This window comes from Colossoma macropomum, unplaced genomic scaffold (genome assembly GCF_904425465.1).
Source record: "Colossoma macropomum unplaced genomic scaffold, Colossoma_macropomum, whole genome shotgun sequence".
Classification (NCBI taxonomy): Eukaryota; Metazoa; Chordata; class Actinopteri; order Characiformes; family Serrasalmidae; genus Colossoma; species Colossoma macropomum.
In genome coordinates this window covers 12,745,204-12,767,065 of record NW_023494809.1, presented here as the reverse complement: position 1 = coordinate 12,767,065, position 21,862 = coordinate 12,745,204, and the positions used below count along the sequence as shown (strand labels likewise).

General features: G+C 38.3%; 1 protein-coding gene across 3 annotated transcripts; it reads right to left on the bottom strand.

Annotated features, from left to right (window-relative positions):
• Positions 1–104: 104 nt before the first annotated feature.
• On the bottom strand, positions 105–19,566 carry LOC118798829 (zinc finger CCHC domain-containing protein 2-like). 3 transcript variants are annotated; one of them, XM_036558400.1, is made up of 14 exons: positions 18,601–19,566; positions 16,673–16,799; positions 14,936–15,006; positions 9,970–10,041; positions 9,624–9,724; positions 9,379–9,482; positions 7,661–7,726; positions 7,363–7,423; positions 6,961–7,072; positions 6,354–6,418; positions 6,087–6,184; positions 5,588–5,704; positions 1,784–3,193; positions 105–1,380 (listed from the first exon to the last, which is right to left on the bottom strand). In XM_036558400.1, exons 1-14 carry the CDS (start codon positions 19,360–19,362, stop codon positions 1,322–1,324), a joined length of 3,225 nt encoding a protein of 1,074 aa, XP_036414293.1. In that variant the 5' UTR covers positions 19,363–19,566; the 3' UTR covers positions 105–1,321. The 3 variants fall into 3 exon arrangements, with proteins under 3 accessions (XP_036414293.1, XP_036414294.1, XP_036414295.1); XM_036558401.1 differs by having other exon boundaries at positions 1,208–1,380; positions 14,936–15,003; XM_036558402.1 differs by having other exon boundaries at positions 1,208–1,380; positions 16,685–16,799.
• Positions 19,567–21,862: the final 2,296 nt, after the last annotated feature.

Here is a 21,862-nt window from a genome sequence, read left to right as displayed (position 1 = left end):
GCTTTACTGTTGCAGTTATAGTGTTACTAACTTTTTTTCATATCAAGGCTTCAGGATTTGTGGTTGGTATAGTGCACATCACCATAAAAACAAAACCAAAAGATGAAAGACAGCAGCATTTACCTTGGACATAAAGATGATGCTTATATGCATTTCACATTATATCAACTGGAAAATGCTCTAAAGATTAGTTATTTTAATATTAGCATTGCTAAAATATTTCATACCATTGACAAAACCAACATATACATTCAAACAATGCAGCAGAGGGGAAAAAAAAATCTTGCTGAACCTTCCCTTCCTGCAAATATTTAACAGCTTAATAATAATAATAATAATAATAATAATAATAATGATGAGGAGGAGGAGACCTCAATTATGAAAGAACATTTTGTTTCCAAACTGTTCATGTCACACATCAAAGTTTGATTACTGGGCTAAAACCTGGGTCAAAGATTTAATACGACCATTCATAGCTTTGTACTCATAGTTTTGGCATATTTTCAATATCTTGTTAACATAGCCACTAACTTGGAGAACCCACAGTACACCGCATATGGCAGGAACTAATGTGAACCTGAGTTAAAACAAAAGGGTCTTTGGGGAAAATCATTCAAGATATTTTCAAAATGGATTCATTACAAGTATTCATTATAATTCATTATTGTTTACATTGGGAGTTCAAAATTTGCATACATGTAATTTCTTAATGGGAAAAGGCTACAATATTGGCTTTTCTTTGACAAACCTAAAAAAAATCAAATCTATCCATGACACAAAGAACTGTTTGATGACATAGTTTGATTAATATCATCATACTGCCCTTGCAGCATTGTTCACCCCAATACAAAATACCCCTCTGAAAGCTATCCTATTCTCACCTAACTAAAAGCGGGTTACACTGAGATATGCATTGATGCTATGAGTTTACCCGTTCACTGCTTTAAAGAACTGAACTGTACCCTGCCCTATAGAGCCATGGTCTTTCACTACAATCTTCAATCTTTAATTCAAGAACTAGCCTAGATCAGTAAACATGAGCTGTTGCTCCTGTGCCAGTCCTCAGTGCAAGTTACCGCAGTGAATGATCACTCTGGTAGAATCACGTTGTCTTTCTCACAATTCTGTCCATTTGAGGACCCTACAGGCACAAATACTTGGGTTCATAAAGACCTCAAAGTGTTTTTCAAGAACAAATAATGTGTATGTACAGTACACCGCACCACACCAAGACTTCAGCCATGAGTGGAAAGACCTCTGCAATAACCCCAGGGGTACTGGGGTAAAAACAAAAAAAACAAGGCTTTAAGCATCGTGACTCTCAGTCAGGGTTGTTGTCTAGCACTTCAGAATGGGGTGCATACTTCAGCCGGAAGCCACCTAAAAGAGAAACAAGGAGTGCAGAAGTGATGCAGGAAACAGAAAGAGTGCCTGGATCAATACACATGACATATGTTAACAAAACCTATGAGTAGATCACTGTATATGTTACTTTCCTTCAAGCATCAGTACTTAAATAATTAGACTTCTACAGTGAGCTAATAATGATAATGTCATTACATGACAAAAACAAGAAGCCTTTTTTTTTTTTAACAAAATTTAGCAAGCGACACCAAAAAGGTGATGATAAACCTTCCATTTTATAAATCCACTATAAGGTGCTCGTCTCCAGGTACTTCATTTCACTTCAGGTTAAGCCTTTTTCCCCATTTTTTCCTGGCCCCCATTTCATACTTTTCAAAATATGTATTCTTATTTCTGAATGTTTCACATTGCTGCTTACCTTGCTGTGTAGCATCAATGGGTGGCTGTTTGCAATCCTGTGCATAGTGGCCACTACCACCACAATTGTAGCAAGAGATACTGCCATTTTTCTTGTTGATTCCTCCACTCACAGCACCAAGGGCCATCCCTGGACCACTGCCAGCTCCTTGGACCATAGTAGCGTAAATGGGTTGATAGAAGCGGTTGAATGCAGTCATCTGTTGGAGTCCAAAGCTGGCCGCCTGGGAACTTAGCACATGATCTGAATGTGTGTGGCTGTGAGGGTGCAGTAGAGTGCCCCCTGCAAAAGCAGTAGGGGCAGCTGGGTAAAATGGCACTTGGGAGGCACCATTGCTCTGTGTAGCCTGGCTGAGCTGGTTGATGTAGCTGCTGCTACACAGTGATGTCAGCTGAAAGATGGGTGGTATGTTGAAGACTTGCCTTGGAGCCATCTGCGTGGGGAAGTAGTAGTTGGGGGCATGACTGCTGCCACAACTGCCCCGACATCCACAGGCATTGCAGCAAAGAACCTGTTGAGCAGCAGGTAGCTGTTGCAGCTGGGGGATGCTGTTGCTAGCACTGCTGTTTATGTAAGAATTAGCATCACTCTGAGCAGTGCTATGTGTGAGAGCAGGGATGGGACTTGGGGCAGGTCCAGGTGTATGGGTGGGCACCACTGGAGCTGGCACCTGACTGGAAGAAGCTGTGCCTATTGAGCCCACAGTCCCCATTGGGGGCATGCCAGTGGAGGGGACTGATAGGCTGAAAGAAGGTGGCAGGGCAGAAGGAAGAGTCAATCCTTGGGGTTTGGTATGAGACTCTGCCGGAGGAACTGAGCTCAGGACTTGGTCTGCCCTGGCATAGGCTGCCTGAAGGGCTGGGGGAAAAGGGGTGCCAGACGGAACAACACTAAGGGCGCCCATGGGAGACTGGTGGGGTGGAGGGACCAACACCCCACTTTCTGTACCAGCCTGTGCCCCAGCTGTCTTAAACCGCTGCAGAATAGGCTGCAAAACCGGGCTGCCAGGAGATTGGAGGCCAAGAACTGAGGTGTTGAAAGACTGGATGGCAGAAGGGACCTCTGATGAGCATTTCTCTGGGTCATCTAAAGTTACTGATGGGGTGGGGATGACCCCAGGATGTGGCATCATTAGCTCGGTGCCTACTTTGGTATCTGGCAGCTGTGGAGAGCTCCCAGTTGCTAAAACGGCAGGTCCGTTGGGGATTGGGAATGGTGCATGGTGGGCAAAAGGAAGCTGGTGGAACTCCACAGCAGTGCCCTGCAGAGTGCCCTCAGGGTGGATTTCCTGGCCTCTTTGTTCAAGTGGAATGAGTGAGTGAAGGGCATCAGTAGGTTCTCCTATTACTGGACAGACAAGGACAGGGTCTGCAACAGACTTTCTTGAGTCATCTGAATGGCTGTCTGTGTCTGAAGAAGGAAGACAGAGAGAAAAGCTTAGTTTGGGAGGTTCATAAACACAGCCATAGCAGAACATGAGTTTAGTTTGGTAAGTTCAGAATCACAGGTGGTGGGCAGAGTCTCACTATCTGCTGTAGTTTGAGTTGACTGACCCGACTCTGGACTGAGTAAAAGCTCACTATGACAATTTTTTGTGATTACAAACGCGATTGTTGGCATTCTCAGTTTTTTGTACATTTTGTCGTAAACTTTGTAATTTGTCACAAAGCTAATCAGGCAAATGTTGTCAACTACTAAAGAAAGTCAATCAAACGTCTCTAATCACCTTTTGTTTCCTTTTAGTCCGCGCAGCGCTAGCGCAGAGGGCTAGATACACAGGTATGTAACTGTAATAAATATTATTTGAAGTCAATTAATATGTATTTTATTCATTCATCATACCACAGGGGCTGGAACCACTAAATGGAGGTTAAACAGGCACCAGTGATGTGCAAGTTACATTAATAATCTTACAGTTTTCTTATTGCAGCATGGAAGCAGGTTATATTTAATCGGCAGTGTGTGAGCAGATATATTATGCTAAATACAACCCAACTTATAAAAAAGCTGGGATGCTGAACAAAATATCAAAGACAAAATATCAAATGTTGAAACTGAGAAAATGTCTTTTAAATACATGCTCATTTTAAATTTGATGCCAGCAATAAGTTTCAAAAAAAGTTGGGACAGGGGCATGTTTACCACTGTGTTGCATCTCCTTCTTTTAACAACACACCATAAGTGTTTGGGAACAGAGGAAGCCAAGTGCTGCAGTTTTGAAAGTCAAATGTTTTCCCATTCTTGCTTGATATATTCAGCTACTCAACAGTTCAGGGTCTCCTTTGTCATATTTTTTGTTTTATAAAGCATCAAATGTTTTCAGTGGGTGACAGGACTGGACAGCAGGCAGCCCACTTTAGTACCTGGACCCTTTTACTACAAAAGCCATGCTGTTTGGAATATGTGTAGAATGTGGTTTGGCACGGTCTCCCTGAAATAAGCAAGGCCTTCCCTGAAAAAGACGTTGTCTGGACAGCAGTATATGTTGCTCCAAAACCTGTATATATCGTTCAGTATTAATGGTGCTTTCACAAATGTGCAAATCACCCATGCCATATGCACTATTGCACCCCCATACCATCATGGATGCTAGCTTGTGAACAATGCGCCGAATGGTAGCTTTTCTCTGGACAATGGTTTTCAGAAGCGTTCCTGAACCCCTGCAGTGATATCCACTACAGAATAAGCCCATAACATAAACAAGTGATTATTGCTATGTGTATAAGCAAGACAGGACATTATGTGTGATGCAAATGAGAACGTGGCCAAATAATACACGCCAGATAAACAAAGCATTTCCAGCATCTGTGATTTTTTTATTTGCTAGATAATATGGTTATATACTGGAATTTTAAGTTTCTATTACTTCATTTGTTCCTATGCTATAAAGATAAAGATGTGCTATAAAGATATACCATTCTAAATGTTTCTCTGATGGAATTATTGTTTTTTCATTGTGTAAAATCTGACTTGTCAAATATTTCATGTGGTAACAAGCAATTTGAGTGGTTTATTTAAACTCAAATACTTTAATTTTAGTTTAGATGAACAAAATCAATATTTTACATCAATTTAAATGACAAAAAGACTTCAACTTCTGCTGTTTCCCACATTTTCAGTCAAATAATAAACTAATTAGAAAAAGAAACATTACATGTGAAATGGAGATTCTCTTGAACACATCTCTTTTAAAATACATTCAAATGGAACAGAATGAAATTGCTTATTAGGAAATTCTATAGGCAGCCATCTGTGACTGCTGCTGCTAATGCGGTAGACAAGGTGAGTGAAAAGTAGGTCAAAGACGTTTCTAGAAGACATTAAATATAAAACTATAGACATTATGACACTTTATATCAGTCCCTCTTTAGCCTACCTATTGCAATTCTTGGAAATCAGAAAGACAATAAATATAATTTAACAGCAAAACGTGTTTTGCCATATTTTTCTGTGTTTAACATGTAATCATGTTTCGGCTCTGGTATTGTTCCATCTCGACAGCTAATCTGATTGACCTGGTTCCTCTTGTTGGATCATAGCTGAACTCTGATTGGAGCTCTCTGTGTAGTTGTCTTGGCATTTTGCCTGTACAGACAATGATTTAAACTTTACGTTTTTTTTTTGTTTTTTTTTTTAAACGTGCACATATCTTTATTGGCAACAGTTCTTCCCATGCTACCAAAAAGTATTTGAGAAGTACATACAAAAAAGTACGTAGTTCCTCGACAAGGACTGATGAAATGAATGTTTTCGAGGCTCGGCCCACAGCCTATATGTAGGATTTTTGATTACAGATCATTTTACCTTTGCCTTTCTCGTCTTCGCTCTCAAAGCTCTCTCTACCATCATGCTGAGGGCTGGATGGTGAACTGTAGCTCTCAGATGACGTCTCTCCATATGTGTTCTGACATGGGCCATTGTCTGTATATAAATAATAGACAAATAATTGCAAGTTCATGTAGGATGTGGAAGAATATGATCAGAGATTTTGTTCTACCTATAGTGCCAGTCTGAGAGAGAGTCTGTAGTCTGTAGCAACCTTAACAAATAACTATAGCTTGGCAATCAATAACAGAACTGAACTACATGACATCTCAATATGCTTTTCTGAGCATATCTAGGATATCATTGGTAATAAAGCACACCAGACTGCCTGTTTAATTACAAAGAGAGCATTATTGGTCCTGTTTAGCTGGATTTTGTGCAGCATAGTATGTGAAATGTTAAATAAATGCAAGTAAATGGCACATGCAATTTGGACACTGTATTCTAGTCAACAGAATAAGAAAAAACAACGGTCTACCTTTTCCCTTGTAGTTATGAGCCAGTGGTGATAAAAGCGACTTTGTCCCATTGCTGATGTAATGGACTCCTCCAACCCCTCTCTCTCCTTTCTCACCACTTTAGGAAAAGGTAGGGAGCATCCACTGTATTCATTACATTTTAAAGACATCCCTTCTATTGTTTATGACTCATCAAATATTTAAAGAGGAGAGTCTCAGAATCAGATTTGAAAATACTCCAGTTGTTAAGTAAGATTTTAGGGAAGATATCTTTTTGCTGGTCTTACCCATCAGAAGGGGCAGCTCTGGCCTTCGGCTTAGTGCTTGGACTCTCTCCTTCTCCACCTACTGGCTGTATTAAGAATGAAAGAGATTCACTGTAGTACACTTTAGTGACTAAGTATTTTGTTTGTCTGCAAGCTTATCGCTCAAGTTTTTATAATCGTCCTGTCTTGATGGTTCACATGTGTGTTTGTAAGCGTGTTTCTATCCGTCCTCCCTGAAACAACCTCGATATGCATATCCAGTCATCATCATATGCCTCATGCACAACACAAGAAGTATGAACAAACTGGCAGCACAAGCCTTCTTCGCAAAGATCATTTGCTCTGAATATCCGGTCAGCTGTTCATGATTAGGTCAAGAAGGAGAAAAAACAAAAGGACACACTAATTTACGCATTGTTGTCACGCTGCCAACACTTCACGACAATGGGGGCCTTGACTTGACTTGATTTGAAAAGATCAGACATTTTCGCATTCACACAGCTCTCAAAGCTATCGGATTCGTGCCATTTCACCCTGGTAATCTGTATATATTAAAAGTTGAGTTTTAAATAACATACATTCCTAAATACCATTACACTTGTCCAAAAACCAGACGTCATCGACATACCTTTGTGTTCTGGCTGAAAGTGGGTTTCAGGGCACAGCTCTTTTTCTTCCACTCTGCTAGACCGTTGTTGTCTGAGCCACGATCCATCCTTTTGCCCTCTGCACCCCACATGCTGAAATAGTTTGCAAATTAAAAGTGGGCAGGTACTCAATCCAGAAGACTCCAAAAGAAAAATATTAAGTTGTCTACTGACAGCCAACAACTCCGCAGACATAACTCACACTTTTCATCATCTTATATCCAAGAAAAGCCGCAGCATAGGCTGTAAGTACTGAGTGACCACTTTTGATGTGTTGGCTCTATAGTATACTCTATATATGTTCTCAGTCATAAATATGCCAAAATCAGTGTATTTATGAATAATAAAAAAAGAAAATTAGAATGAATTAAATGTTTACTTACTTAAGATTGGGACTTTTGTTGCCAGGTTTCTTACGATGCCCCTGAACATATGGTTCCGTATCTGTGAAAATACAGGTCATTATGTTCATCATGTTTATAAAGTCTAATGGACAGTGATTTTTAATCGCTAATAAATTAATGAAGTCTTAGGGAACCCACGTTCCAAAAGACCTGATTTGAAAATAGTTTGCCATGAGTGCAGAGAACTTTTAAAAGTGCATTCAGAAAAGTAATTTTCAATTTATGGTTAAGCCTGACATATGAGCTAATGATTTAAAACCGTTAGAGAATTACACACCTTCCTCTTGACTTGATGCCTCAGAGCAGTCCTCTTTATAGGGCTTCCCTGAAGAGACATGGTTACCTGACCAAAGAAAAAAGCACCAAAGCAAACATGCAATATTTTGCTTGCACCATTTAACATGAACATCAGTGTGGTATAAGCCCATTCATTTCTCAAGTAACCACCTAGAACTCCTGTTAGGCTAACATGCTCATGGCTGTATATGGGTCAGCACTAAATGGTGTTGTGACAAATTATTCTACCTTGTCAAAATGTCCAAACGTAGCACATATTTACAAGTAGAGCTCTACGTAAAACTGTAGGTGGGATACTTTGATAGCTTAAATCACATGAAACTTCTTATTCTCTAGCTTCTTGTTCAAACGTTTCACCTTTTTCAAATGTTCCACCTTAAGTGGTGCAGCAGTTACATTCTGGTGCCTCAGGCCACCGAGGCATTCAGGCATCCAAGGTGGAACTCTTATCAGAAAATGTTACCAGCATTAATAGAATAATAAATGTTACTGAGAGCACTGCTCATTACACTGTTTACAAACGCATTTAGAGAGCACCATTAATTGTTATTAACCTTTGGCTATTTTCTGTTGTATTTTGAAGCTATTTTATGTGTCCGTGTAACGTCACTAACTTCTCCCTACAACAACCGTAATTACAGAATATTAGTATTACTATGTTTTCATTTAACTTCCAATAACTTTTTGAGAAGAAAGGAACAGAGAACAAAGCAAAGTTACAAATCAAAGGTTGACTAAGACTATAATATAATAATGATTAATATTGTTTTAGGCTATATATTATTTATCGCTATATTTAGCAAATATTTATATAAAATGTAACATATATGCCATGATAATGAATGTGTAACCACCAATTAATTTTATTTACGTATTTTTTTTCTTATTCTGAAAAACAAAAAAACAAAAAAACAAAAACAAAAGTGGTCTCAGTCTCAGTGTTGACTAAGACCTGACTACTAAATATCTTGGTATTCACTCAGACTCCATGCGTCCCGGTCTCAGTCTTGACTCTGCTCTAGCAGTCTTGACTACAACGCTAATGATCATTAATAATAAATGTTAACGTTTATTTAATTTTGTTGTTCAACCAAAAATGCAATACATGGCCAACTCACATTCTGTTTGTTGCAAATAACTGCAACTCATTATCCTTAGCCTGGTTAGACAGTATTAAAATGTCACTAACAGTGGTTGCTAGTGTGCCAGCACCACCAAAGCTTTTTTCATCACTTCCTCTGAAAACATATCCCACCCACAGCATTTGACTGACAGAAGTACCTCATGGACAGTGAAAATGAAATAGAAACAACGCTGGAAATACATTTTAACTTTGGCAATGCTGGAGCACGAAGAAATGCAATTACAAATGGGTGATTGTTATTCCGTTTTAGTATGTCAGAGTTATACCATTAAAACGATGAAAAATGTCAAAAGCACTTTGTTTTTCCATATTATCTTTTTCCAGCCATTATACACAAAATGCAAATGCAAATACACATTTTGCATTTGAATTATGTATAATGCATACATGGGAAAAGCAACTGTAAATACACAATTTAACCAGAAAAAATTCCAGGATATGTTACCATGGATTAATCGTTGGTGGTGCATTTACGAAAGACATTTTCTTGTAACACTAGCCATCAAAGAATGTGTGTAAGGCTCATCTCAAAGACTTCTTGTTTAATAACTTACATAGGCTGCAGGAGAGACTGTGGGATGACGAGGAACCACAATGGAAGAAAACACAAACTTTTCCTGTGTGACGGAAAGCATGTGGTGCAGCCAGAAACTTCTCTCTAGCATAAGGAGGAAAAAAGATCACTCAGTGTTCATTTACAATGTGGGTTGAATAAGTAATGATTCTTTTTTTTCCTATAGCTGAGAAAGAACGTACACAGCAAATATAAAGATCATCTGATGAGTTCAACTGCACCTACTTCAGTGATTGCTCCACCTCTCTGCCCTCATGCTTCTGGCCCTGGTTCAGTAACCGTAATATACCCCTCTCAAAAGTGTCTGTGGAGTGCTCTTTTGGAAGCTGAAAAAACAGAAACAAGAAGGTATAACGTCTAAAAGGAAGAAAGGTCTACAATGTGAAATTGGTACCACAACACAGTATATAAACATCACAGGCTAAAAACATGACTTGCATCTACATTTGCATTTATTATATTTGACCAAACCCTGATCAAATCTATTTATTTTATTCTTTGTCATTTTGATGTTTAGCTTGAAAGAAAGCAAATGTGAAATCGGTTGTCTGATTAAGGGTATAGTAAATACCTTCAGCAGGAAGTTCTCCAGTTCAAGATGCGTTTTTGTGACTGAACTTGTTGATAAATCTGACCACTTCACCTAAAAGAAAATAGGAGTAATCAATCACTGAGCTGATTTGTCAATCAGAATTCTTACCAACTGAACTGTATTGATCCTCTGATAGTAACACTGCATCAAAACACTAGTCAGCCACCCAATACTTTAGGAAGCGTAAGGCATTTTTGTAGGAAAAAAAACCCTTAAAACCATCAGAAACGCATCACTTATACAAAGCATACACTGAACATTCTCAAAATCTTGTGCAAGAACTGCCTGTACACACTAGAAAATATGCATTTCTGAAACATAGGCGCAGCTTTATGCATTAAGCCTTAACGACAGGGCGATGTAAACGGATTTCATTGATGATTGATAAGTAAACCCTATGACGATGTGTTAAAGATGAGAAAGAACTAATTTACAGTTAAACAGCTTGTAAACATTGTAGCGTTTTACGCTGTAGAACAAGACACAGCAGTTTCCACACAAACTGTTGAGCTTTATTTAAGGCTGTATTTAGCTCCAGCCTTGCCTCACACATGGAATGGTTCTTCCTTCACTCTCAGCCTTGCTACCTCTAACTTGCTTGGCTGCCAAGGGAAACTGACACTCTCTTCCTGAATTAAGCATCAACATAATGAAAGAATGCTTCACAATAAGAGTCCTTGTAGAAATAAACCCATAAAATAACTGCAGCAGATAACCAAGAATAAAACAAAACAAAAACAAAAAAAAAAGATATACACTAAGGGGCCCAATCGCATTTCACCCCTTGCCCTACCGCTTAGCCCTATCTCTCCGTTTTGCACACCTAGGGGTACAGTGTCCCAGTTTTTGTTGAGGGGTGGGACAAAATGTTCGGGCTACATGGCCCTCCAAACGGAGTGTTATGGGGGGGGCTGCAAGATGTCTGTGCAAGCGACCACAGAAACCCACAAATTCAGGTATTTTCTCCATTAAAAAAATTTACGATAACCATTGTATTATCTTAGTTTAATGTTTCAATGTATTATGGTCATTCTCTTCATAAGAAGCTTAAAAAAAAAAACACAGGTAGTATGCTGTCTTGGTAGCTAGCTAGCTAAACTTCCCATTCCACTTCGCCTGAAGCACCAGAATGTAACTGCTGCACCATTTAAGGTGGAACAGGAAAAGTTGAAGCTGGCAAATAGCTGACTTCAGCTTCATATCACAAGAATTAGGGGTGGGCAATAATAAATAATTGTCACATAATACTAGCATAATAGCATAATACTAGTTCTCTGTTTTACCTATATATACACACTGTCAGGACATAATATGTCGGATTAATTTCTAACAAATATGGCAGACTTGGTAACAAACTATAAATAAATCTATTTGTGACCATCTGTCTCCACCAACCAAGGGCAGAAAGTTAAAGTATGGAGAGTGAATGACCAGGGTGTAGCTGTGTTTGCGTGTCTGTATTCAAGATGAATGCCCTGTCAGATTCTATCACCTCACATACAGCTACACAATTGGTCAAAGCTTATTCATGCATTCCACTCTTATTTGTCTAATCTTATCACAGACGCTACATGGCAGGGCTGGTGCCTAAACCACACATAGCTGTACTACAGCCCAAAGATTAAGACCTTTTTTGAAATTAAAGTAGAGAACACCCCTCATATACACAAAGCTTCATTAAGTTTCATTTAATTCATTTCATTTCATTCATACCTTAATTTAAGTATATTATGTAAGCAGTACTCTGCAATATTTGAGAATGTTGTAAATTTAGTTTTGCTTTTCAAAAACATTGATAAAAGCCTAGATGTTTCATTATAATCCAGTATGTCACTGCAACTTTGGTCCCATTCTAATTCACACCCAGGAAAACACAAGATAGGAACATCATCTTGGAAGTATATTGTTTCAAATGACAGACAACCTAATTATACAAGGCAAGACAACCCCTCACACAACTAGGCCCTTATCAGCCTTCTCAATTCTTGAAGGTAGGCCACAAAGCAAAATACAAAATGGGCAAGTGCATGTGTGGGTCACTGTCAAGTGTACACATGTTGCCGATTGACCAAAAACCAACTATGTTACTGAGACTTAAAAATAATTTTAAAGAAAAAAAAGAAATGTAGCAGGCAAAAGTTATTACAATGGTTTTAGTGCCAAATGACAAGAACAGATAGTACTGGAAGAAAAGTGATCTAAGGTAAGATCTGAACAATCCATCTACACAAATATTTTGTCAGAAGCAAGCAATGCGTCTTTTGACAAAATGCCAATACATCTCCTTTCAAATTATATAAAAAAAAACAAAAAAAACAAAACAAAAAAAACAACAAGAACCCCTGCTTGTAGTAATCTGCACTAACCTCATTAACTGTAAAGTAGTATTTCTCAATATTGAAAATTATACCTTAGTTCACTAGTTAAATGTTCCAATTAACCACCATGGTGATTCCACAGCACAGGAAAGGATAAGAGCTGCATCAGTGCTGGACATGCATTTGAGGCTAAACTTATTCCATCCATGTACCAGTCAATGTAAAGTGGTTGAAACTGTAGAAGTTTCACTCTAGTAGCAATTAGTAGTAATAGTAATAAATTAATACATTAGTAGCAATCAGAAACATTCCAGGTAGAGTACACTTCACAATTTGCAGTCATAGCCAGTTTTAAAGCAGCTGCCTCCAAATTTATCATGTAGATAATTCTGAAACTAACACAGTTCTGATGATCAGGTAAATGTTGTTCACCTTTGTTCACCATAAGGATGGGAATTAAGAAAATTGCTTGAAAAAAATATACATTTTACCAATAATACAGAGATAAACTTTTGGTGAGTATGTATAAATGCACAGTATCTTCTCTGGGCCTAGCAAAAACAGGGATAAATGGTTTCACATCCATTTCAAAGTTCTAATTTATCTTACACTTGCATCCCACATACAAGTCATTCTATTATTTTTTGCTCATGATTCAATCTATATTATAAGCTATAGTTGATAAGATAAGAAGCAGATGAGTCTTCTTATACAGCTAACTACCGGTAGCACCAAAGCAGGCAGTGTGAGAGGAAACACAAGCCTGGCAATTGGGCAGGTGTTTGTGCAAAACTAAAAGCTAACCCCAAGAGACAGCATCAACTAGCAGCTTGTCTACACAACACCTCCATTTCTGACAAACCCACAAAACAAGCTTTATATAAAACTATCACAGTAGAATAATTAGTAACTTCGAGTTAACATTAGATTATCTCAATTTGCACGCTTAAAGTACAACCCCATTTCCAAAAAAGTAGGGACACTGTGCAACATGTAAATAAAAACAAAATGCAATGATGTCCAAATCATTTGAACTCTGTATGTAATTGAAAATAGTATAAAGACAACATATCAAATGTTATTATTTTTTAATAAATATATGCCCATTTTGAATTTGATGCCAATAACATGTTCCAAAAAAGTTGGGACGGGGGCAACAAAAGGCTGGTAAAGTTGTGGAAAAAAAAACAAAACACCTGGTTGTTAATTGGTAACAGGTCAGTGATACGATTGAGTATAAGAGGAACATCCCAGAGAGGCTGAGTCTTTCAGAAGTAAAGATGAGGAGGGGTTCACCACTCTGTGAAAGACTGTGCAGGCAAATAATGCAACAATTCAAGAATGACGTTTCTCAACATAAAATAGCAAAGAACCTATCATCTACAGATCATCTACAGTACATAATATCATTAAAAGATTCAGAGAACCTGGAGAAATCTCTGTATGCAAGGGACAAGGCCAAAAACCAGTATTGGCTGGCCAAGATCTTTGGGCCCTCAGGCAGCACTGCATTAAAAAAAAGACATGACTCTGCAGTGGAAATCACTGCATGTGCTCAGAAACACTTCTGAAAAACACTGTCTGTGAAAACAGTTCGTTTTTGCATCCAAAAATGCTAGTTAAAACTCTAAAACACAAAGCAGAAACCACATATAAACAGGATCCAGAAATGCTGCCACCTTCTCTGGGCCCGAGCTCATTTGAGATGGACTGAGGCAAAAATGGAGAAGTGTCCTGTGGTCCAATGAATTAAAATTTGTAATTCTTTTGGGAAATCATGGACACTGTGTCCTCCGGGCTGAAGACCACTCAGCTTGTTATCAGTGCACAGTTCAAAAGCCAGTATTCATGATGGTATAGGGTAGCATTAATGCACAGGGCATGGGTGACACGCACATCTGCAAAGGCACCATTAATGCTGAATGATATATACATATTTTGGCAACATATACTGCCATCCAGATAACGTCTTTTTCAGGGAAGGCCTTGATTGGTCTCCTCAGTTCCCAAATTACCTTACAGGGTGTTGTTAAAAGAAGAGGTGATGAAACACAGTGGTAAACATTCCCCCATCTCAATTTTTTTGGAATGTGTTGTTGGCATCAAATTCAAAATGGGCATATATTTTTCAAAAAACAAAATTTCTCAGTTTCAACATTTCATATATCGTCTTTGTAGTGTTTTTCATTTAAATATAGGGTTTTCATGATTTGCATATTATTGCATTCTGTTTTTATTTACATTCTGCACAGCATTTCCAAAATACACCCTTGCTTACGATATTCACACAGCTGATACAATGACACCATTTATACGATGACTAACTAATGTCACTGTAGGAAGCGGAAAATCAATTACTATTCTAACTTGCAAGTAGTCACTGAACTTAGGATACTGCTTTGTACGTTTGGTTTCAGAAGACTAAACGTTCATAATGTTACAAAGTCTTTTAAACATCTCAAATCTGACCTACCTCAGAGTCGGCCTCTGTTCATAACAATTCTTTGAAAAGGTATATGTATCCATATTACAAAGTAAATCAAGATGCACTGATCTAACTGTTGAGTGTTACATAATTTTATTGCCTTACCTAAATTATGTGCATGCACATACAACCTTGAACATACCTCAAAACTGTATTCCCGATCTGTCTTGCCCCATGAGATGCCCTTCAACACAATCTTCTCTATGTGGACTGCTGAAACGTCAAACACAAGATTGACGATGATTCCAGAGCAGTTAATATCAAGTTGTTTGTTCTTAAAATCTGTTTATTTTTCAAGCTACAGACCTCACACTGTACATGACGTTCCAATTAGGTATTCAAGTGCATGTGGATAAAAACTTCTGTCACTTAGTTTCAGTTCTTCCATTAGGCTATATACAGAGGTGTGCAAATATAATAGGGAACTAAATAAATGAACAGGGAATTAAGTAAACAAACCCTCTTAAATGATAAAGATGACCTTGTGATGATTCTGAAAAAAAGGCTGACAATAGTCATATAGCATTTACCATACAACAAAATTGTCTACCTGTATCTGTGAAGTTGGGAATGTTTTACCCCTATTTAAAGGAACACTCCAGCATTTTCAGCCTCTCTCTATGTACTGAATTTATTTCATGCTACTGATTACCAATTACAATAATTTCGACAAGTTTCCCAGATTTAGAAATGAACAGATAGCTGTTAACTCAAAACTTATAATGGAGGCTACTGGGCCTTTGTGAACAAACATTTGAAATATGTGATTATGTTACACTCATTCAAAACTACAACCGTTACACTCATCAGGATGAAACAGATGTGAAAAAAAAAAGAAACGTTAAATGACAAATTTCTAACAGCCTAAACCACTCCATCATTAATATCACAGCCTTGAATTAAAGCACTTACGGTATGATTAAACTGCATAGTGCATCATTTATCAACTATGGATGTATCAGAGTCCCAAATGACTATTTCTTAGCTATATTTGCACCGTTGGGCTGCGGGATCCAGTATTACCGTAGTGCAGGGAGCAGGGAGCTGTTTGAGATTCAGCCGCAGCACGAAAAGAGGTGCGCCGCTGGATTAGTGCTAAATAAGACTCGCGGACCAAAAAGTACTCATAAAGCGAAAGTTTTTGCACTGAACAGTGTTGTTTTATCATATGATCATTGTTATACGACAAAAAGTTTTAAAAATCATGAAATGACCTTAATAAACAGCAATGAGTGACCGAACATTCTCCTCATGCAGCGGTCCATGGTTGCTTGGTAACAATACCGTACTGTATAGGAACTACATTTCTTGGCAGAATACTTGTTTATGTTGATTATTATTAATAGTAACTCAAATTATTTTCTGCGTTACTGCAATTTTATCACAAGGAAAGGAGTTCCGCTTCGTGTTGTGCTTAAAAACACCCTTCCCGTGATAAAATCGCAGTAACCCACGGCCTCTCGTGGCTTATTGCTTTAATATGGAGGAGAACACTCTGGAACAGCATGAATAGAGGAAATTATCCCAACAACTACACACAGGTATGTCACACAAGCCAATGTTCCAGTTTGTTGTAAAAATGTTGAGTGAGTGTGCCCTAATCCTAAATTACAGCCGTTGCAATATATATGAGACACTAAATAGCTACCAGAAATAAACCAGACAAAGGGCACACATCATCAATATTGTCCTTGACTGCTACAACACATTTTCTACACATTCAGTGAATAAAATCTACATTAGTGAGATCAGCACCTCACTTCTGGACACAAAAATGACTGACTGCACTTTTGTAAGTTGCACCACAACATTGTACCCGTCTATTCCATTTTCAATTGAACAGCCAACTCATAAATCATAAGACAGATAAAACACACACCGTGAGCTTTACCGTCTCTCTCAGCTTTTCTACTGTGATGAAGAGGTGTTAGGTCATGAGATTGTGTCTTCTCGTTCACACAGACCTCTGTGCTTGCAAAGAGGCACTCTTGCGTTCGTGGCCTGCTCTGGAGTAACAAAAGAAAAGAAATGTCAGTGTACAGCTTAATACGTCCGGAATTTGGCACATTGACACAAATGCAAAAAATATACCTATATATTTTTAAATGTATTTACAAAAATGGTAATATTTTAATGTCGTAATTCTAGTGTCATTGTGTCTAGTGCTAGTTTATTATCTATGAACAATATTTGACCAAAAGTCTTTGAGCAAGAAACTGATAAACTGACTGCACACCAATTTCCAGGTAACGAACCTCTACAGGCAAGTCCTAATAAAAATCTCAGCTTGATAACAATAATATTAAATTAAATACAACCAATGAATTTAACAAAATTGATCAAAAACATGTACTGTTATAATACTCTGATGTGGCCAAAGGTTAAATTCTGGTATAGTTTGATAAAGAGCCAAAAAAGGTCTTCCAGAAGAATAACAGGAACATTTGCAGATGCATGAACAAATGGCAGCTGCACAGACAGACAGAGTGACTGCTAAAGGAACACTAAATCCTACAGAAAGTCAAAAGTGAGTACTACAGGGCACACTAAATTAATGAGGGATCCTAATATATACATATCAGCACAAAACAACCTGTGCATCACAAAGGGATAGGAGAGGCGCTAGGAAATTAATAACTAAAAAACTTACAGGTGATTTTTTTTTTCTGCATACAACTTCATTTCACTGGCTCACATCATTATTCTGTATCATCCAAATGCCTCCAAATCACTTCCATCTCTGTTTTGTCTATAAGTTTCATTAACAAGAGCCACTCGGAGAACTCCGTGTTTTCCCCTTTTTGATTCTCGTCTCCTCTCAAAAAATCTTCATATTATCTCGGGCAATTTTTCTTTGCACTTTTGCCCTTCGACTACTGTGAAAAAAATCGTACAAAAAAATGGTCTCCATAGAACTCAGTAGTTTAAATAAACACCAAAGAGACAGGACACAATGTCATCCTTTTGCTTGGCAACTTTGATAGAAAGCTTTACATTAAAGACACAACTGCGAATTGCAGTTAACGTTAACTGAAGACATTTTTCGTGCACTCCTCTTATTCACATAATTTATGCTAAAAGGGTCAAATATCATGTCAATTAATCTTGTCACACTGCTGACGTATGCACATTTAACCTCAATATATTCACTTTTCTGGGTTATTATACTTTCACTAGAAATCAGCGAGTGATTCGACATTTACCACAATTCATTTTTTCACACAACTAAACAATCTCCAAGTATTATCTTACTGATAACTAGGCGCTAAGCAGCTAGCTAGCTACCTCGAAGGGTATCGTGCTAGCGAGAAGGTCTTTCTTGTGGCACCCAATAAGTTTAATTTACACTGCTAGCTGCCTAGATAATTAGCAACACCCAGTTAGCCCATGCTGAGGTATCTACACACGTCTTTGTATCATGCCTATGTAACCATAACGAACATATATTTGACAAATTGTGCACACTGGTGCTAGCATACACGGACAACTTAAGTTAGTCAGCTAGCTAGCTATCGAGCTAAAGCTAGTTGTCTGGCTAGCTAGCTAGCTAACATTAGCTAACTGACCTCTTAGCTCTTATAACAGCCTAGCAAACACTTAATAGTCTTGTTAATAAAGGGACAATGATTAGGCCATGAGTCAGACCCCTAATTCGGACTACATTAAGAACATGTAGTTCATGTTAATTTATGTTATGCTTGATTTAGCCAATTGCAAGCCGGCTACTTTGCAATTAACCATGAACGCTGAGTGGTTAAGTAACCTCACCGCTAAACAGTTAAACAGAAACTCAGTCATCACACACACCTGGGTATGGGTGTTATGTTGGTTGTAATGATGTCTGGTCTGCTCCCCAAGAAGAGCATGCTCGAATTTTTCAAGTTGCATTCGCAGTTTGTCTCTTTGATGAAAAAGAAAGGCAGGGTGAAGTGATGCCATGGTGAAAAGGACCGCTAGCTGCTCCAAGAATCCAGACCGTGGTTCAATAAATGGTCCGAAACCACGGCTCTGTGTGCCATCTCCATCTGAATCCCCAGACAGTGCACGAAACGGATCAAACGGAGAGTCTGGGTAGGAAGACACTAGAAGGGCGGGATCCACATGGCTCAGTATCCGAAATAGTACCCCAGCACATTCCCTGTTATCAGATCCCAGGAGAGACAGACAGACCAGTAGTTTAGATCTCGTCACTGGGTCAATTGCATCTGTCAAAAGACCAAGATCGCTTGGAGAATTCGCTCTTATTTCAAAGTCTCGAAGAACGTGGAAATCTTTCCTAGCAAGGTCCTCCAGACAGGAGCCTAAGAAGCGAAGTTCTAAAGGCTGGCACATATGAAGCAATCCGTACATAAACTCGATACGCTTAGCTGGCTTCAGGTGCAAGCCAAACCATTCATAAACAGCTTCTTTAGTCAAAAAGGGAAATCCTGGTTCCTCAGTAGTTTCCTGAAGTCTGTCAGTGGCCGTTGTAAAGGCCGATTCGGAAAGAAGCTCGGGGTGTTCCCTCTCGTCCTCGGCCGTATCGTCTCCCTCCTCCGCCTTTTTCATGGGTAGCTGCATTTTTAGCATTATCAGCTCTACGACAGTACCACTGATGAGAAAATTAAGGCTGTGGGTGCATTGCTCGGTCGTTTAGCTCGGTATTAAATAAAAACTATCCGTTAAATACAGACGTTATTAGACGGTTAAACAACTGTTGTGTTAATATCAAAATATCTTTCGTCTGTGGAGCCCTACATCCCATCTACGCTAGCACTCGACCACTCTGCTCTGGCTTCTTGAAAAAAGTGCTGTCAATCATTAACAAGCTCCGCCCCTATCCTAGTCACGCTGGGTCCTAAAAACCGAAACCCGTGGCAGACTTTGCATTTAAAATGAAGGCGTAAGGGTCAGAATTAAGCTTGGTTCCTCCACATATTGTAATGTACATATTTCCATAAACACTAAGTTGAATCTGGATGATTTTAGCTTGAATCTAGACAACATTTACTCAGTTAAAACAAGTACTATTACGCGATGAGTTAGTTTCTTAGACAAAGATTAAGTCGTGTGCTAATACTCATTATCTTTACGTTAAAGAACATTTTTACTTGTTGGGTGATTATGTGACGATGACTATGCTGAATTATTTTCAGGGAACAGCCAATATGTGTGCTGTGTAATGGATGCTAGTTTCCTTCTGGTGAGTGTTCATTTCACAAAATGTTTGGTATCAGCGGTGACAAGATCTGCCCCATACAAATTAGAGTAGTCACTGTCTACATACCATGGATGATCAGTCTTGTCCGCAAAGGCTGCACGTTTTAATTCCAATCTAGCAGGAGCACACCTGATTCCACTTGTTTTATCAGTTAAGGGTTCCCACACGTCCTGGAAATTTATAGACTAGTTTTCCAGTCATGGAAAATCTAAAGAAAAATCATCAAATGTCATGGAAATATTAGTGAAAGCTTGTGGGCCATTAAGCCACAAAGATCGCATACTTTATGCAGTATTTTTTCTTGCATCCTCTAGTTTTACATGGACAGAATGGCAGGTAAAGCAAGGCTACATGAACACATGCCAGCTTCTTGCAATGTGTAATGTTCACTTATAGTATGAAGAACTTGGAATCAAATTATGATTGTTTGAGGAATGGTTTGTTTGACCGCATATGTCAGTATATCACATTCAGTAAGGGGTTTCTTGATTAGTTGGTCTCAGTCTTTAAACAACTGACTATGTGAGCTTCTGCTTTGCTGGAATGAAAACCTATCACATTGGCCCTTTCTGGATAAGACTGAGCAGCCCTGGTCTGTATGTTTTGTATGTGGTGCAGAAGTACCATGATGCTGTTACTATTAATAAACTGGGTAGTAAGAATGTGCAGATGCTTTAGATGTTAATTAGTATGTTTCAGGTGTAGATTCTGCCCTGGGAACAGAAGGAACCCGTGAGATGTACACATGCACAATGACCTAAGGAAAACCCCAGTGGTACTATAAAGAACATGGTAAGCAGGAGTGTTTGAAGAAGATATTTCTACTTTTTGCTTCTACTGATATACTTTAAATTCTGCTGAAATTCCTCCATATGGCAACTGAAGGAAAACATACTTTTAGATGAGTAGTGAAACACCTTTCTTAACTCACAAGCTGGTTACAAATTAGAGCTAACATCACTATACCAGCTACAAGTGGGATGCATATTTTTAATCTTTGAAGCTACAATTTTTCGAATTGAACAAAATGGAGGATGATGTCCTGTTCTGTTTCCTGACCATAGAGCTGTTGCTTCACTGTGATCAGTTGTGGAATCCTTGGGCATTACATGTAAGCATAAATCTAAATTAAATTCACATATGATTGTCTCTGAAAATGTGCTGTTAGAAGACACAATGAGGTGCAGGTTTTTGACAAACTTGACCAAATGGAAAAAAATGACACAAAACAACTGTTTTCTTGGAACCAAAGGTGTGTTTAATTCAAATACTGAGATTAAAAATGAACTAACATAAATATTGTCTTCACTGCTGACATTTTTGAAATATCACAGTTTGGCCGTAATAGTTGCATGAACACATGAGGGGCGCTCAATACAAAAAGTGCTATAATTCAGAAATAACAACTTTGAGGGAATTGCTTATGACAGAATAGAAGCTCTTTAAGAGGACACTATATATTATATAATGAAATCGCTCAATTTACCTTTAATCTAAACTTAATTCAGTTGAGTTTTTGTTAAGGCATAAAATAATGAGGTGTACTGGAAGTGACCTAAGTAAGTAAGTAAGTAATATAAAATACAAAACAAGAAAAAAAAAGCAAAGCCCACAGAACATACATCCATACAGACATTTTAAGCTCATATGATTTGTTGCAAGATGCCTTGTTACTTTTCTTTTGCATTTTTAATTCCAGGTGTCTAAGATTAACTGGAGTGACCGATTAAGCAATATTTCTTGTTCTCACGATTTTATTATTATTTCAAGAAATTCCTATCACAAAAAACGGCCCATCCCCGTTCCCCAACACACACGAACGGCGTTCTGTTCTGAGACTTTTATTTTGAAACGTAAGACTTCAGGAAC